Source organism: Esox lucius, chromosome 16, assembly GCF_011004845.1.
Source record: "Esox lucius isolate fEsoLuc1 chromosome 16, fEsoLuc1.pri, whole genome shotgun sequence".
Taxonomy (NCBI): Eukaryota; Metazoa; Chordata; class Actinopteri; order Esociformes; family Esocidae; genus Esox; species Esox lucius.
Genome location: NC_047584.1, coordinates 2,525,397 through 2,552,787, shown reverse-complemented (window position 1 = coordinate 2,552,787; position 27,391 = coordinate 2,525,397). Strand labels below are relative to the sequence as shown.

Below are 27,391 nucleotides of genomic sequence, written 5' to 3'. Positions count from 1 at the left end.
GCATAGCCGTGTAAGAAGTCCGACCTGTCAATAGCCAAGGCTTGGTCCTTTAGGTGTTTTCCAGAAGCTAAGGCCAATTGGTAAAATACACGCACTGCTGACCCTGTTGTGTAATTTGGTTGGAATGGTTTGCTAGGAAATTGCTGACCATATACATACATAGCCATAAACTTCAAATTATAATGTTTGAAATTAAATAGATTTTTTGTGTAACTTCCAGTAAAACTGTCATTCTCCACCAATCCGATTACAATAAATTTTGGTAGAGGCCCTAAAAATAGATTTTCCTGGTTGCAAACGCGACCCCCAGTCGGTAAACGAAATGTCTTCATACACACTCTTTCAATTGGGTACTTGGCATTGGTCGAGAGTAACGCTTGAGCGTGTCCAAGTTTCACGGCTGGCGAAACAGACACTTATAATATATGCAAACGATAACGCACATCCCCGACCCCCATAAGGCACAACTCATCTTTACCGCGTACCATCCTAACCTTTATATCAACGCTGTTTAACATAAATTTCTCTTGAAAGAAGATATCGCTATGAACAGGGCCAATCATTTCAAATGTTGTACTATCCGTTGAATAGGCAGCCCTTTTTGTAAGTCCATCGTTCTCGCCTGCAGGTTCCGTAACATCCATGTGACCTGCGGCATCCTTGTAAAACAAACCACCTGAAAACTGTGTCTTTAATGTATCACATCCATAATTCAGAATGCTCTCTATAACGGCTCTGTAGGGGTATGTGTTGTTACTCTGACTAGTTAAACGATCACCCAAGGATACATCCACTTGTGAAAATAGGGTGGCTATCGGATAGTTGATAACCCCAACACGTGCTCCGGCACTTCAAGAAGGCAGACGAGGGACAGAAGGAATTATCTCGCCACCTCCCCCTGGCTAGCCGCTCTACCCACTCGGTCTCACGATCCTCTGCTCATCAGCCGGGCTCCTCTGCTAAGCGACGTCAGCACTAAGCGACGTCAGCGCTGCCAAGTCTCTGCTGACGCCTCTTCTGCTGCCTCGGTTCGTCCTCCTACTGCCGTGGCTTCTGATCCTCCTCCTGTGCGACGCCGACAACCCGCTCCCAGACTGGATATTCCATGGCCGTTAGGGTGCATCAAAAAACACATTTCATGAATTTTGTTATGGCTGGGTGCTAAAAGTGTTCCAATATATGTAGAAACAAACATGCTAAATATTTTTCCACTACATGATGATTTAGGGGTGCCACCGCACATCTGTTTTTGTTGGATAAAGTGGTTAACAGTGCTCAATGGTCGCCATGGAGATCTGAGGTAAACAATACTACAGCTCAAGAAAACTGAGGTGATCTTTCTGTATGAGATGATCTTTCTGTGTTGGGTATGTATTATTACATATTACTATCATATCTGTAGTTGTGTCTTTGTATACTTATTTGTCATGTCATTTAAGTCATATTTATTGGTATTTGGTGCTCATTACATCTAGCTAACGTTAGCTAGCAACAGTTTGCTAACCACATTTAGCTATCTATGTTAGCGAAGCTATTAAACTTAACATCAACAGTATTCTAGAGTGGATAGTGTCATATTCAGAGTATAGATGTCTCATGTTTATTGAGAGTAGCATTGTAGTTGTTACAGTAAATTAACATTTTAAATACAAGTATATTTGCAAGCACAGCTAGCTACTCTGGTATTGATGTAAGTTATGATGAAGTTAGACTATGTACAGCAAAAATTTGAGGCTTATGCAAGAATGGTTTGTCATAATTGAGTGATATTAAGTATGGTAAGATATGATTTTAAACACTATCTTTGAGCTTGTATCCATTTAATTCTTAGGCACTGCACAACACAACCCACCCCAGGATCCAGCTCTCCTAAGATGCTGCCCTCACCAACTGGTCCCTGCCAGACTAGCAGTCGCAGCCTGGTCTTTGGTCTGGGCCCCAGCATCACCAGTGAGGATGACATCATCACAGGTGCCAAATTGCCAACTGGTCGTCAGATCTTACGCTGCATGCTTGCCAAGAAACCTGGTGCAAATGGAGCATTGTCGCAGTTCGAGGCAGCCAAGGTTGTCCTGGAGCAGGTGCGGCCATTTTACAAGAATGCCAACATCCCAATGGTGAGAGACAAGTGTACGTGCTACAAGATGGTAGACTTAGTCAATGCTAACAACAAGCTGCAGAAAATCTCAGACCTAGCTTTCTTGGCCAGCATGAAGACTGACAGAGTGGCCACATTTGGTGTATTGGACAAAAAGCTGCAGCTCAAGGTGAAGCGGCGAGAGGAGCGTCAAGCTGCCGCAGCAGCCAAGCAGTCCCGCTGTGAAAAGGAGCTGGAGGAGATGACGGCAATGTCCAGCTTGGAGTCGGAGAGTGATGAGGAGTCAGAGAAGGATACTAACACAGTCTATCCACCATCTGAGGGCGAACCATTCCACAAGCATAAGAAGACTGGAACAAACATCTTCATTCCACATGACATCCTTAGCCAACCAAGTGTCGTGTCACTGGCTACAATGCAACAGGCTGCCTTCACGTGTGGCCTTGTTGCAGAGTCAGGCGGTGAATGTACACATCTCTCTGCATCTTACGCAACAGCTGACCGAGCAACAGCTGCCTCCATTGTGCACCCTACACTGGGACAGCAAGTTAACACCGATGCTCAGCAATATGCACCAGTTGGAGGAGCGTCTTACAGTGGTGGTTGGAGATGCAGAGTGGCTGAAACTGCTTGTTGTCCCGGAGTATAAGAAGCAGACCAATGAGGCATGTGGAGTTGACATGCAAGTTGCTGCAGGACTGGTGCTGCGCTGATCAGGTTGTCAACATGGCATTTGACACCACTGCGTCAAACACAGGCCATCTCACAGCAGCCTGCATTGCCATACTGCTCTCACTGGGCCGACCACTGCTTTGGTCTCGGTGCCGGCACCACATTGGTGAGGTCCTCCTGAACCAGGTTTTCACAGACCTGAAGGTGGAGTCATCACGCTCGCCAGAGGTTACCTTGTTCACACGTCTGAGAGAGAAATGGAACCTGTTACCACAAGTATCCTGCAGCCAATGGTCCCGCTACATTCTTGGCAACACCGAGCAACCACTCCTGTCTTCAGGTATTTCTTTGCCCAATCTATTCAGTACATTTCAAATCTTATTCAGTTGTGGTCTTTTTTCCACCTTCTTGACCTTGTTCATGTCTCTGAGCACTTGACACCTTGTACTTCTGGACACTCTAGGTAGGTTGCAGTCCTGAAATATGGTGGCACTGGAGGATGATGGGTTCCTGGTAGCTTCACGTGTAATTATTCTCAAATCTTTTGCAGTTTATTTGCATCTTTTCTTCTCCATGCATTTTTTGCGTCCAGTTGACTATTCGCAACAAACTTGTGATTGTCTGGTGGCCACGCATCAATAGTTTAGCTATTTCAAGAGTGTTTCATCCATCTGAAAGGCATTTTACAATTTATGACTTTTCAGTGTCAGTTAAATCTCTTTTTTGGCCCATTTTACCTGAAGTCATGAAGCTGCCTAATAATTATGTTCACACATTGTCGAGGGAGTATGAGAAGGAAAAATGGTTAATCAAAGCTTCATTCGTTTAGTTTATCAAACGTGCAACATCAGTTTATGCACATAAGTTTATGCACGCCACTAGTTCACTCAATTCAATGAATGGGATAATAAGGGTCTGCAGAATATTGGACAAGGGACAAATACTTGATTACAGTACTACTTGAACTGTGCCTGTGTACTTTTACGTGCCCAGAGTTTTTGTAAACTGATAAAACGCAAAACTAAGTACGAGTAAAATGGGCAGCAAAATTACCTCTGCAGTCAGGATATCAAATTTCATCACAGTTTGAGTCACAATCACAAAGCAAGCCTTTGCAAAGAATAACAGCATTGTTTTTATTTTATTCACAAAGGGCCACTTAGTGGATTGGTGAAGACTTAGTGGGGCTTAGCTGAATCCAAACATGTTGTTAGATAAGAGTAGCACATGCCATTGTATGTTTTTTGTTTCTTTCATTACAGTGGCAGAAAATGGCGGAGCATTTGGATTCAAGAACCAGACACCACCATGACTCACCATGCCCCCACCTAAAGCCTACTCCTTTGCACACTTTCTCTCTCTCTCCACCCATGTCCCCAACAGAATCATAATTCTTATGTACATACATAAATACCTTTTTGTTTCCAATGTGTTTTTTATACTTTATTTATTTGCATTCTTTATTTACGGTTTTAAGTGTAAAATGTTTTACATTTATATTTACTTTCAAATACACATATATAACATATTGACTATCAACCCATGACAATTCAATGTTTTTTGGTCATGAATATTTTTGGTTATTAATATTGTATTTGGAAAACTGAAGCAGACTTTCTTTAAAACATCCCTAAGTGAATTTTCATGACATTGTTCTGATATGTTAAGCTATTCTTGATTTCATTTTTTTTTATTGCTCAACACATTTTAGAGCTAAACAATTGAAAATCCTACTTGCTAACAGAACAATTCTTAAGCACTGTTGTGGCCCGAGAATGACCAGAATTCATTGCTGAGACACCAAACAAAAATCGTACAAGATAGAAAGCTGCTACTAGAGATCTTCATCAAATCCGAAACGTACACTCACCTAAAGGATTATTAGGAACACCTGTTCAATTACTCATTAATGCAGTTGCTTCAATGCATTTAGGGGTGTGGTCCTGGTCAAGACAATCTCCTGAACTCCAAACTGAATGTCAGAATGGGAAAGAAAGGTAATTTAAGCAATTTTGAGCGTGGCATGGTTGTTGGTGCCAGACGGGCCGGTCTGAGTATTTCACAATCTGCTCAGTTACTGGGATTTTCACGCACAACCATTTTTAGAGTTTACAAAGAATGGTGTGAAAAGGGAAAAACATCCAGTATGCGGCAGTCCTGTGGGCGAAAATGCCTTGTTGATGCTAGAGGTCAGAGGAGAATGGGCCGACTGATTCAAGCTGATAGAAGAGCAACTTTGACTGAAATAACCACTTGTTACAACCGAGGTATGCAGCAAAGCATTTGTGAAGCCACAACACGCACAACCTTGAGGCGGATGGGCTACAACAGCAGAAGACCCCACCGGGTACCACTCATCTCCACTACAAATAGGAAAAAAAGAGGCTACAATTTGCACAAGCTCACCATAATTGGACTGTTGAAGACTGGAAGAATGTTGCCTGGTCTGATGAGTGTCGATTTCTGTTGAGACATTCAGATGGTAGAGTCAGAATTTGGCGTAAACAGAATGAGAACATGGATCCATCATGCCTTGTTCCTGGTGGTGGTGGTGTAATGGTGTGGGGGATGTTTTCTTGGCACACTTTAGTGGTAGACGGCTGCGTTGACCTTGGACTTCAGAAAACACAGTGGACCAACACCAGCAGATGACATGGCACCCCAAACCATCACTGACTGTGGAAACTTTACACTGGATGTATATGCGTGGTGGTTCTTGAAGCACTGACTCTAGCTGCAGTCCACTCTTTGTGAATCTCTCCCACATTTTTGAATGGGTTTTGTTTCACAATCCTCTCCAGGGTCTGGTTATCCCTATTGCTTATATACTTTTTTCTACCATATCTTTTGCTTCCCTTCACCTCTCTATTAATGTGCTTGGACACAGAGCTCTGTGAACAGCCAGCCTCTTTAGCTATGACCTTTTGTGTCTTGCCCTCCTTGTGCAAGGTGTCAATGGTCGTCTTTTGGACAGCTGTCAATTCAGCAGTCTTCCCCATGATTGTGTAGCCTGATTGTCTTCCCCATGATTGTGTAGTTTCACTTTTTGAATGGAATTACTGAAATAAATCAACTTTTGGAGGATATTCTAATTATATGACCAGCACCTGTAGACTGAGAGACCATTTAAAGGCCTTTGCAGGTGTTTTGGGTTAATTAGCTGATTAGAATGTGGCACCAGGTGTCTTCAATATTGAACCTATTCACAATATTAAAATTTTCGGAGATACTGAATTTGGGGTTTTCATTAGTTGTCAGTTATAATCATCAAAATTAAAAAAAATAAACACTCAAAATATATCAGTCTGTGTGGTCTGGTAATCAAGAAAACGCAAAATAAAAAATAAAATTAAGCTTTTAGTTAGAAGTGATGTCATCCTTTATTAGTTCTTCCAACGTCACTGCTTGATTTCCCAAAGGCCTCCAGTGTTGCTGCATTTCACAGCACTAGATCAGCTCTTCCTCCTGGAGACACCTCACTGCCAAATACCTTCCTCTTTGTCAGAAAATCGACAGATTCTGTAAATATTTCAAACACAATACATCAGTATTAAGCCACTTCCCAACAATGAGCGAGCAGCAAAATGTCAGGTCTGTTATCGTGGAATGGAGTCTAAGTTAATGAAAACAAGTAAATATACGAATGGGAATACATGTTCACATAAAACAAACATACCAAATGAAATAACTTGCCAAGGAAAGGCACGTGTCTCATCCTGGAGAAGGTCACTGATTGATCCTATTCTCAGAGATGGATCTGTACACAGATCATTGTAATCCCCAACCGCCAAAGTCAATGTCTTCTTCTCCTTCCAAATATTTAGTCACATTTTGTGTCGAATGTTGTTGCTGTTCAATAAAACAACAAAGTTGTAGACATCACCAACAGCTAGAATCTATAACCGATGCATGTAGTAATCAAATATGCAATGAAAGTTAATATTACCTGTCTGATGGTAGAGACGCTGTGTCTGATGGTTGATGCCAACAATCAGCCCTATTTCCTCTGCAATATTCATTGGCAACTGTGCACAAATCTTTTCAATTGACAGCGTTCATCACAACTTAGTTACACAGTAACTATATTACCTTCAGCCCATTGCTGTCCTTCTCATCCTGAAGATCCTTTCGTGTCTGAGGATCACATCAACATTTCAGAGTTTTATTCAATCAAGGCATGTATTTAATTTAAATCAATGGAATTCTTCAGGTGAATACATAGACATTCTATATTAAGCAGCTAATTACATACAACACCAAATATATCAATTATATTTAGTGGATCTTACCTTTCTGTATCTTTTTGCCAAAATATAGCCCATGTTTGCCAGTTTTCTGTTGTTCCACCCCATAGACTGCAGGGTCAGCATGTCAGTGCGGTCTAAACACATAAGCAGGTACAAATAAACAGGACCATCAATACACTCCTTACTGAGACCATAAAAATATCCTAACTATAAACCCCACTAACCTGCTTTTGACATGTACTTGGTGGTTTTTGCAATTCTGGATGGGAAGCTATTGACCTGCTCCTCCTTGGAGGTAAATGAGAGGAAGTATTGTGAAGTATCATTTCATTGTACTGTACTTGTTCAATGACATAAATGTTATAATACAGTCCTAGTAAACAAGACCAAAGTCTGTCATGGAGCTACAACATTGTGTCAAAAGGATTACAAATACAGTTATGTCCATATCAAGATCTTCTGTGTTCTCTTCAATGTCATGGCTTCTAGCTTTGGCAGATGGGTGTGCTGAAATAAGTGTACAGTACATTCACAGTATAATTTGTCTATCAATCACCGTAAGTTTTAAAATGAACTATGAATAAAAGTCAATACAAAAAACTGACCAGGTGATGAGCCCTTTGTGGATCTTGGTCGCTGAAAACTAGATCTCCTTTGCTTTCCCTCTTCTTCCAAGGGACAGTTGGGAGTGGAGGAACAGAGATGTTTCGCCTTTTTTCCTTTTTCTAAAAAGAAGTCTAATAAGTCATATGAATCCAATATCCCTAACTCATAATTGCCAGTATAACAGAATAACTGTTTGAATTTCACACACATGTAAGTGTTGACTGAGAAGAGGGAGAGGATGTGGCAGGACAGAAACTACAGGAGTTGGTGATCTACCATGGAGTGCCTATTATCATTGCTTCTGGCTTATACGCCATTTACATTAGGTTAGTAAACATTTGTATGCAATGCATTTTGCACAAGTGATTGTTTGGACTTTATAAACAATGTAAACTGTTGTGTTAAGCTCATTATTCTTCAGAAATCATTGCTTATATCACAAACTGTTCAGGCTGCTTCTGCACTAGTTTGATGGACAGCGGATATGCTGCACATGAGCAAAAACACTCCTCGTGAGCTGATTTAGTGCGGTTAGTCGTGACCCTCTGCGTCGATGACATGATGCAAAAGGAGCATTGACCATTCGACCCCAAAGAATAATAATGCTGCTGCAAAAACAATAGTGTTTCACCAGTGAACTGCTGAAACGCTAATAAAAATAATAATAATGAACTGGTACAAAAACAATAGGGTTTCACCAGTGAACTGCTGAAACATTAATAATAATAATAATAATGAACTGGTGGGGTAGGCCCAGGACTAGGTGGAGAGATTATATTTCAACACTGGCACATATACACCCTTGTCACCCTACCCCATAGCCAATTCCTGTGAAGAATAAAGGAGATAGTTGTCACATGTAGCACACAGCCAGTACTTGCCAGAAAATTCCTGCAGTTCCTTTAATGTTGCTGTAGGCCTCTTGGAAGCCTCCCTGGCCAATTTTCTTCTTGTCTTTTCATACATTTTGGTGGGATGTCCAGTACTTGGTTATGTCTCTGTTGTGCCATATTTTCTCCACTTGATGATGACTGTCTTCACTGTGTTCCATGAGATATCTAATGCTTGGGAAATTATTTTGTACCCTTCTCCTGACGGATATCTTTCAACAGTCAGATCCCTCTGATGCTTTGGAAGCTATTTGCGGACAAAGGCTTTTGCTCTGAGATGCAACTAAGAAAATGTTAGGAAAAACCTACTAGAACAGCTGAACATTATTTGTAATTAATTCACTGAGTCACTTTACATGATGGCAGGTGTGTAATGACTTCTATTCAACATGAGTTTGAATGTGTTTGGTTAATTCTGAACACAGTCACATCCCCAGTTATAAGAGGGTGTGCACACTTATGCAACCAGGTTATTGTGAGTTTTCTTGGTACCAAAACATTATTAAATTCTTATTGCATGTTACGCAGACTGTGTGAGGGTTCTTTTGTTTACATCATTACATCCAAACAAGCATCTTGCAATTGTTCAGCTGACATTTCTTCTTGAACTTTACAATATAACATCAAACTTCATGTGAATCTGAATCCTCAACCAGACTTTGTTTGGCTCAACACAAAGCACAGTTTGAGATGAGTTTGGTGACTTAAGCTCTAAGGAGCACAGAGAAATCGCTATTTGAAAATCTCAACTTTCACTATAAACTGTAGCGCCCCCCAAAGGCCAATCTCATCTGTATTTTGTTGAGGGCCTATAGGAGCTTATACTGATAAAGTTTGATGGCAATCAAACATTTTTAAAGCTTTTGATTCATAGCTTGAATTTCATTGGCCGCTGGCGGTCACTTGGTTTGCATTACCAACTTCCTATTTATAGCAGTACAACAACCTGATGCACTTATGCAAAAGACCACGTTTGCTTGAAATATCTGTTTGCATTCAGGTAATGAGCCTTCAAAGTGACTTTCCGGTATAGCGCCCCCACATGGCTGATTGGTGCCAAACATTGCACGCTTCCTCGGCTCCTCGTTCCAACCATGGATACCAAGTTTGGTGACTATAAGATAACAGTTGCTGAGATACATCCTCACTTCCTGTTTGACGTCCTCATTGCCATATTCGATTGGTTATAACAGACAAATGTATTTGCAAATTAAAAATCCATCTGATAACTTTGTTTTAGGATTGGTCTGAAGATCATCTGTCATTTTTCAGGAATACAGCACAAATTGTGTGGCCTGTGAAAAATATCTTAGCATTTTCAGAACATTCTAAATGGTGGAAAATCAAATATGGCGGAAATGAAAACGGCCTATGTCAAAGTTGTTCAGCACTTGCCCATGCATCATATGATAGCAGTTGTATGTCTCTAGTGCAATCAGAGCCCGAGTCATGAGCATTGGAAAATCACAACTTTGAGCCAATGGTGGCGCCAGAGACATGGGCCTATAGACACTAAAATTGCAGCTTCGTTGCTTGGACCCCTAATAACAATGAATTGGTAAGAAAACAATTGCGTTTTACCAGTGACCTGTTGAAACACTAATAATAATAATAATGAACTGGTACAAAGAAAATTGTGTTTTACCAGTGAACTGCTAATAAACTACATCCAGACCCACCCCTAACCAACAGCTGTCATGTACACACTGGGAAGACAGTGTCCCCTGAATTTAATTTATTTGCAAGTTCAGGAACTACCCTTGATCAAACCTGATCACTACACCTGCCACCGGATAATCTCACGCCCTGGGAGGAAGACAGCACCCTTGAGATTTATGTATTTGCAACATACAGAGATAGGATCTGTTTAAAGATATCCATGGATAATGTTGCAACTCCAGAAAGCCAGGTCTATTTATTTGTAACCAACAATCTGTGTGACCACCATGTCCTAGCCAAATATGTTGTTTGTATATTCAGCTTCCGTTGCTAAAATGTACAACTTAATTTTAGAAGTCGGGTAATCAAACATAAAGCCGACCATTTTTCGATCCGCCATGTCATGCTGATCAGTCAGCTGCTTAAGCTGAGGTATTTGAGTTCTATACACATTAAGAAAACGCTTCTTTGGCGTATAATATATTTCTGGTACGTATCTATTTTTTCGATCCTCCATCCTGCGGCCTATTTCATAAAGTCAAGCCTGTCACAGGTGTATCACTAAGCACAGACGCCATTACTGATCTTGAACAATTTTTTTTTATCCCAAATTCAACTGCAAACCAAGAGAAGCCTTTCGCTTATTTATTTGGGACTCTCAGAGAATGAATCACTGGTAACCCTTGCTCATCCCCCCTTGCACCGCTACATCTCAAGGAACCCAACACCCTATTACCAACCGAACATGCACACATAGTCATACATTTTTACTCATAATCCTTTTTGACTTCCGACAGAATAAACCCCCAGAATCACCTGCTTTAAATCCTCCCTCCCTAACCGGACATGAAACCTCGGAAAAACAATTGTAACCACCCCGGTCATAAATTAACAACCATTAAAAAATATTTTTCATAATCCTTTCACACAGACATAGCTGTCAAAGGTAAAAGCAATAAATCACTCGTACTTTGGGTGCCTTATGCTATATTCTACTAATATATATTTGGAGGAATGAAGATGGACAGAGAGTTGTTAAGGCCATATGGCATAACAAGGTATTCATAGTGCCCCCTGGTGGTAATGAAGGCTGTTTTCCATTTGTCTCTCTTTTTACGATTCTAATGACCTTATAGGCACTTCGTAGGTTGAGTTTGGTATAAATGGTGGCGCATCCAACTGGTTCTAGGGCAACAGGTGTGAGAAGCAATGGATAGCAGTTCTTGATTGTTAAATCGCTGAGAGAATGGTAGTCGATGCAGGGACATAGACCTCTGTCCTTCTTTCCCACAAAAAATAAACATGCAGCTGCTAGTGACAAGGAGGGATGGATAAAACTGTTTTGGAGTGACTCATCTATGTACTTGTCCATAGCTTCTGTTTCTACAACAGTAAGGGGAAAGATCCACCCTTAAGGGGGAGAAACACCAGGATGCAGGTCAATAGAACAATTCCAGGGTCAATAAGGAGGTAATTTCAATGCTTAACTTGAACTGAAAACATCAGAGTACTGAGTATTTTCTGGGAGGATACAATGGGAAACTACAGTGCTAGGACCTTTGACTGAGGAAGTAATACAGGGAATAGATATACAGTTGTTATAACTCTAGTCACTCCAGGAGGTCAACTTAACATTACACCAGGAGATGGCAGGATTGTGTAAGGTAAACCAGGGGTGGCCCAGCACAACAGAGCACAACAGAGATGATAGTATATATAGTTCTATAGCTTCATGGTGAGATTGTCCTACTTGGAGGATAAATGAAACAGTACAGTGAGTGATCTTTTCTATTGATGTCTTGAATGTCTCCTCAACAGGCTTATTTGTCTTGTCCACGTCTGTGTGGACATTTTCTGCATGGTGCTGTACTCCTGCGACGGGCAGAACTCAGTTTTCAGCCAGCGATTAAGTTGTGCAAGTCTGTTGTAGAGCTTGTTACTACCCCTAGCTGGGAGGGGGCCAGAGACAATTACTCGACGCCGACACATCTTTCTTGCTAGTTTACACGCTGATGCTATGTTCTGCTTTGTAACCTGACTGTTTCATCCTGTTTCATCCTAAAGTTGTTGGTGCCAACGTGAAAAACAATATTTCTGTACTCTATACAGTTAGTTTTAGACTTCACTAGCATCAATCACAGATTTGCGGCTACGTTGGTGTCTCTGCTCCCGGGTAAACAGTGTACAATCGCCGGCTGATTCTTTAGTCTAATACTGCGGGTAATGTAATTGTCGATGACAAAAGTTTTCAGGTTTTAGAAAATGCCTGCTGATCATTCCCCTCCGAAGACGGCTCAGGCCTTGACCTCCGACACCAGTGTGGAAAACCTGTTGAAAATATTAGTTGGCTCTAGCAGCAGCACTGGTTTAGCTGGTCGACGCCATTTCATCCCAGTGACCAAGAGAAAGTTCTTGCCCGGCGAAAGTTCAAGCTTTTTTCCGTTTCATATCCTTGCCTGACATTTGCATCTGAAGCCGAGCCTCAAACTCTGCTATCTACCTAAATACGATAGTTCTCCTCAGTGTTGAAACTACAGCAACTACAATGAAAAGGCATAATAATGGTACTTAGCTTCGGGTTTTCAAGGGCGAGTAGTTTCGTTTATTATGTCCCAGTGTAGAAAAGTTGGGTAAAATGTCATTAGATTAAGAGTTTACCAACGCAATATTTTTAAGTAGAATTTAACCAATTAGTTTATATAGAGTAAATTTGAAAAAGTTTGGCAAGTAGCCAGGTAGGTAACAGCAAGCAGCGTACAGCCCATCAACAATCCCACACTGTAATGCCAATGCTAGTTAGCCAAGCCGTGAACACCTCTGAATTACATTCTGCACTGTCATCAGAGACTCCCTCAAGAGGTAGCAAGGAAAGAGGAGAAAAATCATGCCAAACCCAGCTACCAGCCAGATTATTTCCCAAAATAACCGCAGTCCCCTCAACAGGCAGCGAAGTACGTACCCCCAACACAACGTCAGCCCGCACCAGATTAGAACCAAGTAAACAGCATGGAAAGGAACAGTCACAACATTTAAACCGATTCCTCTAATGAAAATGTGATTCCCTATAACTTTCGTCTGGGAAAAAGGCAACACCGACTCCAAAATAAACAAAGCACCCATATAATTTTAACAGGAATCCTTTGACCATGCTCCATGAAACAATCAGTGATAAAAGGAGAGTAATTAACATCAATGCTGAAGTGTAAAGACATTGGCGTCAACTGCTCAGTGCACTCAGCAATTGAATCACAACTGGTGTGGACAGGCAAAGCCAACACAGCCGGCTTCACCAGAGCACAAGGCCTAAAAAATGCTGGCTTAGCCTTCAAGGCTGGACAGTCCCTTTTCCAGTGACCCCTTTCTTGACGATAGTTACAATTACTGGCCCTGTCGACTGACCCACTCGGAAGACTACCAAAGGTTGGCAGAGCCTGCAAAGTAACATTCCTATCTTGGCGGTCACCAGATATTCTCCCCCAACTGTACCAAATCTAATTCCAAATCGTACTGCTGTTAAAATAGGAGACTACTAACGATAGCGTTGACCGATGGAACCCAAGCCAATTGCTGCTAACCACTCGCTCCTGAGACAATTGCCGCTAACCAAAATAAACAAACTCCAAACCCTAAACGCATCCACAACAGACACGCACCTTCACCTATCCACTGCAACAACAACAGCTCCATATAACCAAATTGGTGCCACTCTCACTGCTGTACCATGACAGACAACACTTACCTCTCAAACTGGCCATCAGTTATTACAAACTCAAAGATAACGCCAAAGAAACAACAGAAAGAGGAAGACAGACCAGGAGGGCCGTCACGCCATACCACCATCTGTATTAACTTCACCAAATGTTCCCCAATCACAAAAAAACGTTCAGAGTCACTAACCATCAACGCTTAGGCTCCAATAATTGTTATTATGAGGGATTGGGGCGTAGACTGCCCTTGGGATAAGAGATGTTCTCCTGAACTGAGTGCTGGGGAATACATTTCACAAACACCAACTATTAGCTTAGGTTTAGAAGGAAACCAGGAAGTAAAGACAAAATAATATAGAGTAATTCGATTCTAGTTCAGGATCTGACAGTCGAAAGTACCTATTTAAGCTGAAAGATACTGAATCTCCTCATTGTCCCTGAGCAAAATGTGCCTACAGTGTACTTTACACTAAGTCAGTGCAGTATTTGCCCCCTTCCCGATGTACTCTAGTTGTCATACTGAATGGTTTTCGATCCTCTTACAAAATGTAATATAGGACGAAGTGAACCAGAGTAAACACAAAATTCTGTTTAAATGATAATGAAAAATGTTGAAGGAAACATTTTATCCAATACCAACTGCCCTGTGTGAAAAGATTATTGCCCTCTTAGTTACTCAAATAACCAATTAATCCCATTCAATGTATTGCTGAATTCAATTTGAGCAGACACACCCATGCTTGCTTGATCAATGCCAGGGTTGTTCAATCTTAACATGACTTAAAACCTCACCATTGTCAATGAAATTATCACATGTGAAGAAGAGCAGTCTGAATACCCAAATGTAACATTTATGAATACAGCACATATGCAGGAACAAACCGTAGCAATCAAAAACAACCGGCTACTTGCTAAGTTGATGTTCTAGCCGTGGTTAAATAGGGGAGTCAGTCAATCCCTCTTCCCAGGTGCCCTGCCCTGCCCTGCCCTGCCCTGCCCTGCCCTGACAGGTGTGCTACATCTTTGCAGAATAAACAACAAACAGATGAACAAAGCCCTCTGACCTGTTAACCCTAAGATACAGCAAGATCCCTTTCATTGTGACCCATAAACAAAGGCCTGTTCAATATTTGGTCAAATTTAAGATGTACTCCTTCACACCATCAATGTGAAATAGGCTACAAGGTCTCGACAAGCAGCACACCATGCAGTGATTGATATACATTTAGAAAGAGATGAGAAACAAGTTGAGATATATAAGTCTTCAAAGCGATACAAAGCAATTTTTATGGCTCTGGGACTCCAGCAAACCGAAGTGAGAGCCATTATCTCCAAATGGTAAAAACTCAGTGGGCAACATCTAAGGAACTGCTGGCCTCTCTAGCAACAGCTAAGGTCAGCGTTCATGATTCAACTATAAGAAAATGACTGGTCAAAAATTTAATTTATGGAAGAATTTCAAGATGAAAACCACTGCTAACTAAGAGAAACATTAGAGCTTGTCTCACATTTGTAAACCAGAAAAGAAACCAGGCAAGCCTAGTTCAGCCGGCCCGCAATTAAAAGTGATAAATGTTGTTGCCTCACTGGATTCCAACCCAAGTCTCCCACATGAGAGGCTACGTCTTTAACCACTACACCATTGTGTAGTATGTTTGCCCAATCACTAGACACCATTAAGCATTGTGTTTAACAAACTAACGTTTCTGATTTAAGTTTACCTCTAATAGCAAATAGCATCTATAAACTGAATGGCTTTTGCCACGGATGCGTACTTCGAAAACCCTCCAGAAATAATCACAAGTCAAAAGTGGAAATTTTTGCAAGATCAGGGTCTCATTGAGTCTGGCATAGAGCAAACAGCATTTCACTGTAAGAACAACTCAACAGTCAAACAAGGTGGTGGTAGTTTGATGGTGTTGGGATACTTTGTTGCCTAAGGGCCATTAAGATTTGCCATCATTGAAGGAACAATGAAATCTCTACTCTACTTGCTACCAGAACATTCTGAAGGAGAATGTCCGGTCATCAGTCTTTGATTTGAATTTTGGTTAAGTAGCAGGACAATGATCCTAAAGACAAGAGTAAGTCCACCTCGTAACAAAATGTAGGTTTGGGAGTGGCCTAGTCAAAGTCCTGATTTGAACTTCATCGAGATGCTGGGGCAGGACTTTATACAAGCAGTTCATGCTTGAAAACCCTCCAGGCTAATGTACAGCAACTTTGCAAAATAAGAGTGGAACATGATTCCTCCACAGCCATGTGAAAGACTGATCTCCAATTATATGAATTGCGTTTAGTTGCAGTTGCTGCAAAAAGTGGCGCAAGCTGTTATTTCATTCAGGGGGGCAATCACTTTTTCACACAGGAACAGTTACGTGTTGGATAACTGTTTTTCTTTAATACAATTTTCATTTCAACACTGACTTTTGTGTTTACTCAGGTTCTCTTCGTCTTTGAATTTTTTTTATGAAGATATGATACCAACAAGTATGACAAATATGCAATAATACAATTAATCAGGTAGGGGGCAAATACCTTTTCCTAGCACTGAAGGTTGAGATAAAAATGTAACTATAATGCTTGTATGGATGTCAACCAAATACAGCTCTGGAAAAAAGGTTTTGCCACTTACAAAGCATGTAAAAGTCTGTAATTTTTGTCATAGGTACTCTTCCATTGTGAGTGACGGAATCTAAAACAAAAATCCAGAAAATCACATTGTATGATTTTAAAGTAATTAATTTGCATTTTATTGCATGACATCAGAAAAGCAGAACTTAATATTTGGTACAGAAACCTTTGTTTGGAATTACAGAGATCATAGGTTTCCTGTAGTTCTTGACCAGGTTTACACACACTGCAGCAGGGATTCTGGCCCACTCCTCCATACAGACCATCTCCAGATCCTTCAGGTTTCGGGTCTGTCGCTGGGCAATACGGACTTTCAGCTCCCTCCAAAGATTTTCTATTGGGTTCAGGTCTGGCTAGGCCACTCTAGGACCTTGAGATGCTTCTTACGGAGCCACTCCTTAGTTGCCCTGGCTGTGTGTTTCGGGTCGTTGTCCCAGCCACGACCCATCTTCAATGCTCTTACTTCAATGCTCTTACTCTTAATGCTCTTAATCTCACAATACATGGCCCCATCCACCCCCCCCTCAATATGGTGCAGTCGTCCTGTCCCCTTTGCAGAAAAGCATCCCCAAAGAATGAGGTTTCCACCTCCATGCATCACGATTGGGGTGGAGTTCTTGGGGTTGTACTCATCCTTCTTCTTGTGGAGTTTAGACCAAAAAGCTCTATTTTTGTCTCATCAGACCACATGACCGTCTCCCATTCCTCCTCTGGATCATCCAGACGTATTTTGGCAAACTTCAGATGGGCCTGGGCATGCGATGGCTTGAACAGGGGGACCTTGCGTGCGCTGCAGGATTTTAATCCATGACGGCGTAGTGTGTTACTAATGGTTTTCTTTGAGACTGTGGTCCCAGCTCTCTTCAGGTCATTGACCAGGTCCTGCTGTGTAGTTCTGGGCTGATACCTCACCTTTCTCATGATCTTTGATGCCCCACGAGGTGAGATCTTGCATGGAGCCCAAGACCGAGGGAGATTGACCCATCCCAGCCTTGTGCAGGTCTACAATTTTATCCTTGGTGTCCTTACACAGCTTTCTGGTCTTGGCCATTGTGGAGAGGTTGGAGTCTGTTTGATTGAGTGTCTGGACAGGGGTCTTTTATACAGGTAATGTGTTCAAACAGGTGCAGTTAATACAGGTAATGAGTGGAGAACAGGAGGGCTTCTTAAAGAAAAACTAACAGGTCTGTGAGAGCCGGAATTCTTACTGGTTGGTAGGTGATCAAATACTTATTTCATGCAATAAAATGCAAATTAATTATAATCATACAAAGTGATTTTCTGGATTTTTGTTTTAGCTATAAACTACTGACAACAGTTCTCCCAAATTCCAAATAAAAATATTGTCATTTAGAATATTTATCATCATCATCTTCCGCTTATCCGGGGCCGGGTCGCAGGGGCAGCTGTCTAAGTAGAGTATTTATTTGTAGAAAATAACAACTGGTCAAAATAACCAAAAGAATATGCATTATTTTCAGACCTCAAATAATGCAAAGAAAACTAATTCATATACATTTTCCAACAACAAAATACTTATGTTTTAATTTAGGAAGAGTTCAGAAACCAGTATTTGGTGGAATAACCCAGATTTTTTATCACAGCTTTCATGTGTTGTGGCATTCTTTCCACCTGTCTGTCACATCGCTGTTGGGTGACTTTATGCCACTCCCGGCAAAATTCAAGTAGCTCTGCTTTGTTTGATGGCTTGTAACCATCCATCTTCCTCTTGATCAAATTCCAGAGGTTTTCAATGGGGTTCAGGTCTGGAGATTGGGCTGGCCATGACAGGGTATTGATCTAGTGGTCCTCCATCCACATCTTGATTGACCTGATTGTGTGGCGTGGAGCATTGTCCTGCTGGAAAAAACAATTCTCAGAGTTGGGGAACAATGTCAGAGCAGAAGGAAGCAGGTGTTCTTCCAGGATAACCTTGTACTTCATGCGTCCTTCAAAAAGACAAATCTGGACGATTCCAGCCTTGCTGAAGCATCCCCAGATCATCAACGAGCCTCCAAATTTCACAGTGGGTGTGAGACACTGTGGCTTATAGGCCTCTCCAGGTCTCCATCTAACCATTAGATGGCCAGGTCTTAGGCAAAGCTGAAAATGTGACTTGTAAGAGAAGATTACCTTACTCCATTGCTCTACGGTCCAATCCTTATGTTTTTTTGCAAACTTCAGCCTGGCTCTTCTTTGCTTCTCATTGATGAAGGGCTTTTTCTAGCTTTGCACTACTTCAGCCCTGCCTATAGGAGCCTGTTTCGAACAGTCCTCGGCGTGCACTTCACCCCAGCTGCTGCCTGCCATTCTTTTTGTAGGTCACTTGATGTCATCCTGTGGTTGTTGAGTGACATTCGAATGATTTGACGGTCATTTGGTCAATGGACCGAGATGACCGTTTTGCAGTAGTTTTTGCCCTCTGCTAGTCTATAGCTTTGTTATCCCCAATGTCTGTTGCTTGACCTTGTTCTTATCAACCACTGTCTTTGACATTTTCAGGATGGAAGCAACCTGACGCTCACTGTATCCCTCTGCCAGTAAAGCCAGAATTCAACCCTTCTTTTCCTCACTCAAAGCTTTTCTTTTCAAATTACCTTTGAGGTACTACTTGCACTGTTTTTGCCATCCAGCTGGTCCTATTGCAAGAGGATTGTGATGACGACAGCAGTGCTTTTTATACTTTTCCTCATTAAATTAGATTTGGTTCAGGTAGTCACATAATCAGTACTTCATTAAGTAAAATGAGGTGTGCCTGTGTTGGAATTTAACAGCCACTGGAATGGAATGGATCCAATACATGTAGAGATGCTGATTTATGAAAAATTACGAGTGGTCTGTATATGTTCATGTCATTGTCACCACTGACCTCAATACAGCATAATTAACACACAAAAAACTGGTAAATCATCTCTAAATCGTTTTCTGTTCATCAGTTTAGAATTCCGACAACGGAACAATGTAATATACGCCTATTTAGGAAAAGTCATGGAAGGAGGAGGGAGTAGCTTTTGAAATGGCAGTTTTATTTTAATTACAAACTCAAACGCCAATTGGCATAAAACATATCTACTATATACATGGTACGAATAGTCGGTGGTATTTAATATAGTTAGTCACTTCTTAATCTCAAATTTCTAAGTGTTATGCAGTTTAAATAGGGTATATGAGAGGATTTCAATGTGGTCTATTATTATTTATTTTTTTTATCCTACAGCATCTCGCAAATTGAATCTTTGAAACTTCACTGAGAGTTTGGACTCTAATATAGTCAATATTTTATTTTATATTGAGAACTTTAGAAATGTATTTAATTACAATTGCAAAATATTATCTAGGAATTGAATACACAAAATATAACAAACATATTACAGTCTTCATTCCTGAGCATTGTATACGTTCCAGTATCTTAACATTTTTTGGTCAGTCTGAAACAAAAAGTAACATTTAGCTGTCCATTTTTAAAAAGATCCATGTTTTCAAATATTTTCCATGTTTTCATTTGTTTCTGCTTTACAGCACTTAGTCACTATCTTGGCAGAGGCAGGAACAAATGATTTCCCGAAGTTGGGAGCTAATCAACTGTTGAGTTCAAATCAATTATACATATTCAGTTCATCTCCTCAGGCGTTCCTTTGCATTTTGGTGGTTTCATACTAACCAAACCAACTTCAAACTCTTCTGTTGGGTGGTTGTTCTCTAACCAGTCCATTGGTGTGTCTTCCGCTGGTTGTTGTATCTTTGGCTGGCTCAGTCCTACGTGACTGGTTGTTGGTTCACCCAAATTTAGTCTGGAGTTTGGCTTACTGGTATGATTGTTTGTTGGTTCACTGGTCATGGTGGTTGTGGGCTCACCTATTTGTGGCTTGTTGTTACAAAATTTTGGGTTCTTTGTTTGCCAGCCTTTTTAGCTGTTTGTTTGTACACCAATCTGATGGCTGGTCATTGGTAGGCTAACTGGTGTGTTGGCTGGTCTTTGGCTCACCAGGGTGTTGTCTGGCCGTTGGCTTACCATTCTTTTTTTTGGACTGTAGTTGGCTCTCCAATATATTTGCTGGTCTTTGGCTCACTGGTCTGCTGTTTGGTTGTCATTTACTTTTCACTGTTTACTTGTGGTTCCCACCTGCTGCTATTGAGATGGATCTTATTGCCATCTAAAATGTCCTTAGATGACCCCTCTGGCGATGTCCTTACTGCACTGGAGAAGGACACACTCACCTGCCTCTTCAGGAACCTCATCACCTTCCTCTTGTAACCCTTACAAGCAAAGAAGTAGATGAATGGATCCAAGCAGGAGTTAAGGTTCATCAGACACACAGTGAAGTGTAAAGAAATTTGGAAGGCTGTGAGCTCTGCACAGTCTGGTGTATAGATCAGCTTTCGGATCATGTACTGGAGAAAGTCGATGTGGTAAGGGCTGTAACAAATGACAAACACAAGGGAGACACAGCAGATCACCCCAATAGCTTTGCGGCTACGCCCCGACTTGTCCGTTAGGTGATTGGCCTTGGCTGAAAGGCGGAGTTTATAGCACAGTATAGAGTAGCACACCAGGATGGTCACCAGTGGGAATCCGTATCCTAGAAACACTGCGCCAATGAGTATGTGGGCAATGTTGGGCACATTTTCAAAGTTGGGATATTCCATACAAGTGATGAAGTCATCAGCCTCCACATTAGTCATAGGCATGGAGAGGAGAGGCAAGGTTTGCATTAGTACCAGCAGCCAAACCCCTATGCAGATGTATCGGACATAAGAGACCTTCCGGAAGCGTGCGAATCGGAGTGGCAAGACTACAGCAATAAAACGGTCCACACTGAGGCAGGTCATGAAGTTAACCCCTGCATAGGTGTTAATGTAGAATATCAGCCCTGTAATCTTACATAGGGTCTCCCCCAGGGTCCAATGAAAGCCCCGGGCATAGTATATTATCCGTAATGGTAGTGACAGTGTGAACAGGATGTCAGAGATGACCAGGTTGGCAGAATAGAGTGTTGTGGAGTTTATCTTCTTCATATTTGGCCAGATGACATGCAGTGCCAGGGAATTGCCCAATAAACCCACAATAAAGATAATGCAGTACATTAGGGGCATGAATACTTGGGCATACTTCCGGTGGTCATAAAGGGTAGTGCAGGCTTCTGAGTCATTGTGGCCGGGAGTATCAGTTGGGGTCTGATAACTGGAGATCAGAGGCTGGTTGGAGGTTTTCATCCCCTGCATCTTGGAGCCAGTGTCGAGGGAAGCTAGATAAACCTGAAAAATAAAATAAATACTGTTTTGTCAATATGTAGAAAGCAGTATGTGTAATGTTTTTGTCAAAATACTAGCCAAGAAAATGTGGTTAGAAATAACAGATGAACAACAATATTCAAACTTTCTCTTTGATTTTCAAGAAAATGTAAGCCAGGTCAAAGAACAGACCACTTAGGAACTCTCAACACCTTTAGTCGTATTGCAAACATGTAGTTCTCTATTTGAGAAATAACTGGTCTTATTTTCAGAAGAAAATCGTTTGCTTTTTTACTATTGCTTTGCACATTTCAAATGTTTTTACATACTCACAAACTGTCGGCCAATGATAAGCATACTGACTACATTATGATTCAAGACATAAAAATCTAAACCTGTATGTTTTAATTTGGGCCATGTTATCTTGCACTATTGCTTAACTGACATATGGCCTCATATTTCAACACAAACTTCCTTTTTTTCACTTTGTCATACTGGCCAGAATTATTGAAGGAATGAAATGCTACTGATTTCTTTTTACTTTCAAGTATTGCAGTGGCAGCATTATGTAATTGGTATGCATTTCACCAGCAGGGACTAAGACGTTTGTTAGAAAACAAATAAATAAAGAATCAAAGCCCATACATATAAATGAAGGGAAAGATTTGAAAGCAACCTTACAATACAGTAAAACAAATGTATGCTGGATAATTGCAAAAAATATGTAATGACAAAGACACTTGCTTTTCGAGAGATTTAGGTTATAAATGATAAGGGGTTAACCTTATTTTCTCCCTTGGTCATTGTTGTACATGAGAAACTGTTCTCAGTCACCTTACCTTGTAAAATGAAAATCTGTGAAAACAAATGTTGAGCCTTCAAAACGTCTTCAGACCCCTTTTACTTCCTACGCTTTTGTTGGTGTTATAGACTTAATTTATTTAGACCCTTTGTCATGACACTCCAAGTTCTGATGTGCCCTGTATTCTTTGATAATCCTTAAGTATATAGAACTTGATTGGATTCCACCTGTGGCAAATTCGGTTCATAGGGGACACCTGTAAGGTCCCACACTTCACAGTGCACATCAAATCAAAAACCAAGCCATGAAGTCCAAAGATCTGTTCATAGACCTCAAAGATAGAGTTTGTGTTGAGCAGTAGATCTGGGAAAGGTTATATAAAATGTCAAAAGCACTGAAAGTTCTCAGGAGCAGAGTGGGCTGTCTGGCCAAATTGGGTAACCAGTAAAGGCAGGTCTGGGAGGTGACCAAGAATCCAATGACCACACTAACCCTACGTGCACACTGTCCATTCACTAGAGCTGCAAAGAAGTACACACATTAATTTCCAACAAGAGCCAGCAAATCATGGCGACAGTGGGTGGAGCTACTCTCTGAGACAAAATCTCCCAGTGACAGCGACAGTTGAAAAATGTTCACTGGCAATGGTAATTGCCAGTGAGCAGTGATGGAGTTTGGTGACTAACAATGGCAGGCCAGATGTTCTCTGCATCTTGAAGTCCCTTCTCTTTTTACTTGGTAGCTAAAAACCCACTCGCTAGCTAAAAGAAATGATAAAGAACTTAGAATTGTGGTGTCTGGTTTCCCCATTATTTATTTATGATGCTTCTCTGGGTTCATACAGAGATATAATTCTTAAAATGAATGCATGGAAGGATTCAGAGATCATTGGGATCACGGGTGAGTGATACACGCATAATGTAAAAGTACATTTTCTATTTGAACACCGACAAATCATTGACTTGGCATTGTTGTAATACATTTTCACTAGTGGAGTCACGTAAATACTAAATATTTGCAGAGACTGGTGTTTTCCCTATACTGGTAGACTGGTTGTTGCTGGCCTAAATTAGGAAGATATGCCCCACCCGAGCGCACAGTAGCTCAACAGAGCATTTCAGTTTCTCTGCAGAATGGTAGAACCAGTCAGGACCACCATCTCTGCATCAATCCATCAATAAGCCCTTTATGGTAGAGTGGCTAGACAAAAGCCACTCCTGATTAAAAGGCAAAAGACATGAAGGACTGCCTGAAAGTCTGATGACATCAAAATCGAACTATTATGTCTGAATGCCAAGCGTTATAAACAAGGTACATCAAAGGCACATCAACTGGCTAATACCTTACTTACAGATAATGCATGATGCTGGGAGAATTATTTGAGAGAAGGAAGAACTGAGCAAAATACAGATGGTTCCTTGATGCTTCCTGACCCAGAGCACAGTGGACCTCAGACTAGAGTCAATCAATCAATCAATTTTATTTATAAAGCCCTTTTTACAACAGCAGTTGTCACAAAGTGCTTTTACAGAGACACCCGGCCTTAAATCCCAAGGAGCAAACAACAGTAGTGTTGAATTTCAGTGGCTAGGAAAAACTCCCTAATAAGGCCGAATTTTAGGAAGAAACCTAGAGAGGACCCAGGCTGTGCCGGGTGAGATATTAAGAGTCCAATTGGAATAGAGTGTGTGAAAGTCCATGAGTGGCCCAGCCTAAGCCTGGACATGAACCCCATTGAACATCTGTGGGGAAGATTGAAGATCACCGACGATCACCATCCAATCTGACAGAGCTTTAAAGAATCTGCAAGGATCAATGGAAGAATTGCCAATATCCAAACGTGCAAAACCTGTAGTAGAGACATATTCAGGAGGATTCACAGCTGTGATTACTAGATAAGGTGTTTCAATAAAGTACTGAAAGAAAGGTCTGAATACTTACATACATGATTGAAAAAAAATATCTGTAAGACTTTTTCAATACATGTCTAAAAACTGTGACCTCTTTCTCATTATGGAGTAATTATGTGACCTCTTTCTCGTTATGTAGATTGATGGCAAAACAACTTAGTTTTAATCAATTATGCATTTTGACATTTTCTTAGTTGCATCTCAGCGCAAAACCCATGGTCCGCAGAGAGCATCCAAAGCATCAGAGGGATCTCATTGTTGAAAGATATCAGACAACGACCCAAAGCACACATCCAAATCCACAAAAGCGTGGCTTCACCAGAAGAAGATTAACGTTTTGGAATGGCCCAGCCTGAGCCCAGACCTGAATCCTATTGAACATCTTTGGGGTGATCTGAAGAGGGCTGTGCACAGGAGATGTCCTCGAAATCTGACAGATTTGGAGCGCTTTTGCAAAGAAGAGTAGGCAAATACTGCCATGTCAAGATGTGCCATGTTAATAGACTCCTACCCAAAAAGACTGAGTGCTGTAATAAAATCAAAAGGCGCTTCTACAAAGTATTATGTCCACTGTAATCCAGTTTCCCGAAATCTGTCACAAATTATTGTTTGACATTTTATTTATTTTTGACATTCAATTAAGCATTTTGCGAATTGTTCTGCTCTGAAGATATTTCACATGGGCAATAACTTATTGAATTTAAGCTAATTCACTCCACCTTATCTGCATGAATCTATAGAAAACACAAGTTGTTAGTCATGCCCCAGTTGGCTTAGGAACAGCCAGAGGTACGTTGACGGAAGTCTACAAACAATTTTAGGGGTTTTCACTGCACACAGCTGCAGTGGACACATCACAGAAAAATACTGGTGTTAAAAGACGCTTGCATATTAGGAAGTCTACATCCCTATAGTCAGAAACCAGGAAGTCTGCAGCCCTTGGGCATTTGGGCACAGCATTTTACTTTTTTGGAGAATCGTAATGCATGACCCCGAGTCACAACCCAGACATGATCAGACTAGAAAATAAATATGTTTCCTGGCCGCTTAAGAAAAAGTCAAGGTCTAGGGCCTTCCTTTTATATTTCTTATTTCCACTATTTCATTTTCTTTTGTGTGCAATATACACATAAAAACAGTGTGGTACCTCCATATTAAAAAACTGTATAGGTCCATAAATATTTCAACCAACTATGTGTAACCTTTTGTTATATTGCATCAGTAATAGTAAAACCACTCAATGTTGTTGACTAATATAGTCAGCGTTTTCCGAAACATATTAAAGAAAACTGCAACCGCTAGATTATTTTGTAGTTCAAACATGTGTTAATCACACTTTCAAGCTGCTACCTTCAGAGCTAGGCCACACAACAATTATTTGAAGCATGAAGTATTGTTATTGCTGCACTCAATTGAATTAATTTCACCCGCATGCAACGCGCCTCTATTGTTCTGCATGAGGGAGTAGTGACGGACATTTTTGGTCTATTCGGTGAGCTGGAATTTTAAACTTATTTGGCTCCCGTAAGGTTATTGGTTCAAATTGCTAAAAACCCCATGAAAGAAATGACAAAACTCCATTGTAAAGACCAAATATTTACCATTACGTCAGATGTGACATGTATTTTCAAATGTTATTATTTTTGACCTTGGCTATGGAAGAAAATATCAAGTAGCCTACTGTTATTATTCTGTTTTGTGTAGTTAGGTAATAGCTACTTTATGCAGCCTATGAGAAGACACCTGGATAGTGGACATTGATGAGGAGCTAATCAAGAGGTCCCCATATATGTATATATATATATATATATATATATATATATATATATATATATATATATATACACATTATTTTGATAAAGTGCCTCTAATATTGATTAATTTGTTATACATTGAACCTGAAAATAAAACATTGTATTCAATGTTCAGGTTTACAATTTAATCTCCCAATGCTACCCAATTCTACCAACTGTAAATGTCAAGTACAAGAAACTAAAATAAAATAAAAATGTTTAATAATCAACAATCAATAATTGAAAACATCAAACTCACACTTACCAAAACCAAAAAATGTTCTGTAAATATCCAAAGTTCTTAAAAAATGTATATTTCTTCCTCGACCACGTTGCCACAGGCTTTTAGAGATGACAGAAAGTGAGAAACACACACAACAAGGAATGAGTGGCAATCTCTTTCCTTGTAACCATAGTCACATCATAATATCCTGTGTTTTTGTCTATGCCCTACCCCCACCCCTTAGGTTTCTCTCTTTCTTGGTTAGTGAAACTGTCACCTGTCTTCTCCAAAAATGTTTTTGCACACCTCAAAACTTTCAACGCTATTCTTTTTGACATTTTTAAATACAGTTTTAAATATTATAACCAGTATGGGCAACTAATTTTCAGATTTAAATATGTAACTTTTTGTGTTAACTGTCTGTTTTATGATACTTATTGCTTATTTTATCAGAATTAATTAACAAATTATTAATGGATATTTAACTACACCTAAATTCAAGAATTAATCAATGTTTCTATCCTTTCCTTAAAAAACATGTGATGTTTTTATTGTAGTGTACAATGGGTGACTCTGACAGAGGATGTAGTTGCGTATACATGGCCCTGTATCTATCACATCTCGACATTAATCATTGACACTTTTTTTCTTTCACAGTCAAGTTCCGTTTTGTTAGGTATGAGTTCTTGTTTTGAACACTTATTTTCACACATAGAAACATTTGTACAGGTCTGCCTGCAAACAGACAGACACAACCTTAAAAAATAAACTTTTGGAAGCACCAAAATATGAATGATTTAAAAAATTGTGTAAGGAAAAATATTGGATGTACAGCGGGGAGAACAAGTATTTGATACACTGCCGATTTTGCAGGTTTTCCCACTTACGAAGTCTGTAATTTTTATCATAGGTACTCTT

At 40.5% G+C, this 27,391-nt stretch overlaps 2 protein-coding genes and 1 long non-coding RNA gene across 4 annotated transcripts; 1 reads left to right on the top strand and 2 right to left on the bottom strand.

The window, feature by feature from the left end:
- The first annotated feature begins 1,093 nt into the window (after positions 1-1,093).
- LOC109616722 lies at positions 1,094-4,201 on the top strand. 2 transcript variants are annotated; one of them, XM_020054691.3, is made up of 2 exons: positions 1,094-3,110; positions 4,033-4,201. In XM_020054691.3, the coding sequence occupies exon 1, from the start codon at positions 1,875-1,877 to the stop codon at positions 2,745-2,747; it is 873 nt and encodes a 290-aa protein (XP_019910250.2). In that variant the 5' UTR covers positions 1,094-1,874; the 3' UTR covers positions 2,748-3,110; positions 4,033-4,201. The 2 variants fall into 2 exon arrangements, with proteins under 2 accessions (XP_019910250.2, XP_019910251.2); XM_020054692.3 differs by lacking the exon at positions 4,033-4,201 and adding an exon at positions 3,234-3,376.
- Positions 4,202-6,085: 1,884 nt separating this feature from the next.
- LOC105008131 lies at positions 6,086-7,763 on the bottom strand. The gene is made up of 5 exons (XR_004574609.1): positions 7,623-7,763; positions 7,242-7,305; positions 7,060-7,151; positions 6,447-6,904; positions 6,086-6,289 (listed from the first exon to the last, which is right to left on the bottom strand). It is a non-coding gene; the product is annotated as an uncharacterized LOC105008131 (long non-coding RNA).
- An 11,529-nt stretch (positions 7,764-19,292) lies between these two features.
- gpr183a (G protein-coupled receptor 183a) lies at positions 19,293-26,639 on the bottom strand. The gene is made up of 2 exons (XM_010867342.4): positions 26,516-26,639; positions 19,293-21,769 (listed from the first exon to the last, which is right to left on the bottom strand). The coding sequence occupies exon 2, from the start codon at positions 21,734-21,736 to the stop codon at positions 20,606-20,608; it is 1,131 nt and encodes a 376-aa protein (XP_010865644.1). The 5' UTR covers positions 21,737-21,769; positions 26,516-26,639; the 3' UTR covers positions 19,293-20,605.
- Positions 26,640-27,391: the final 752 nt, after the last annotated feature.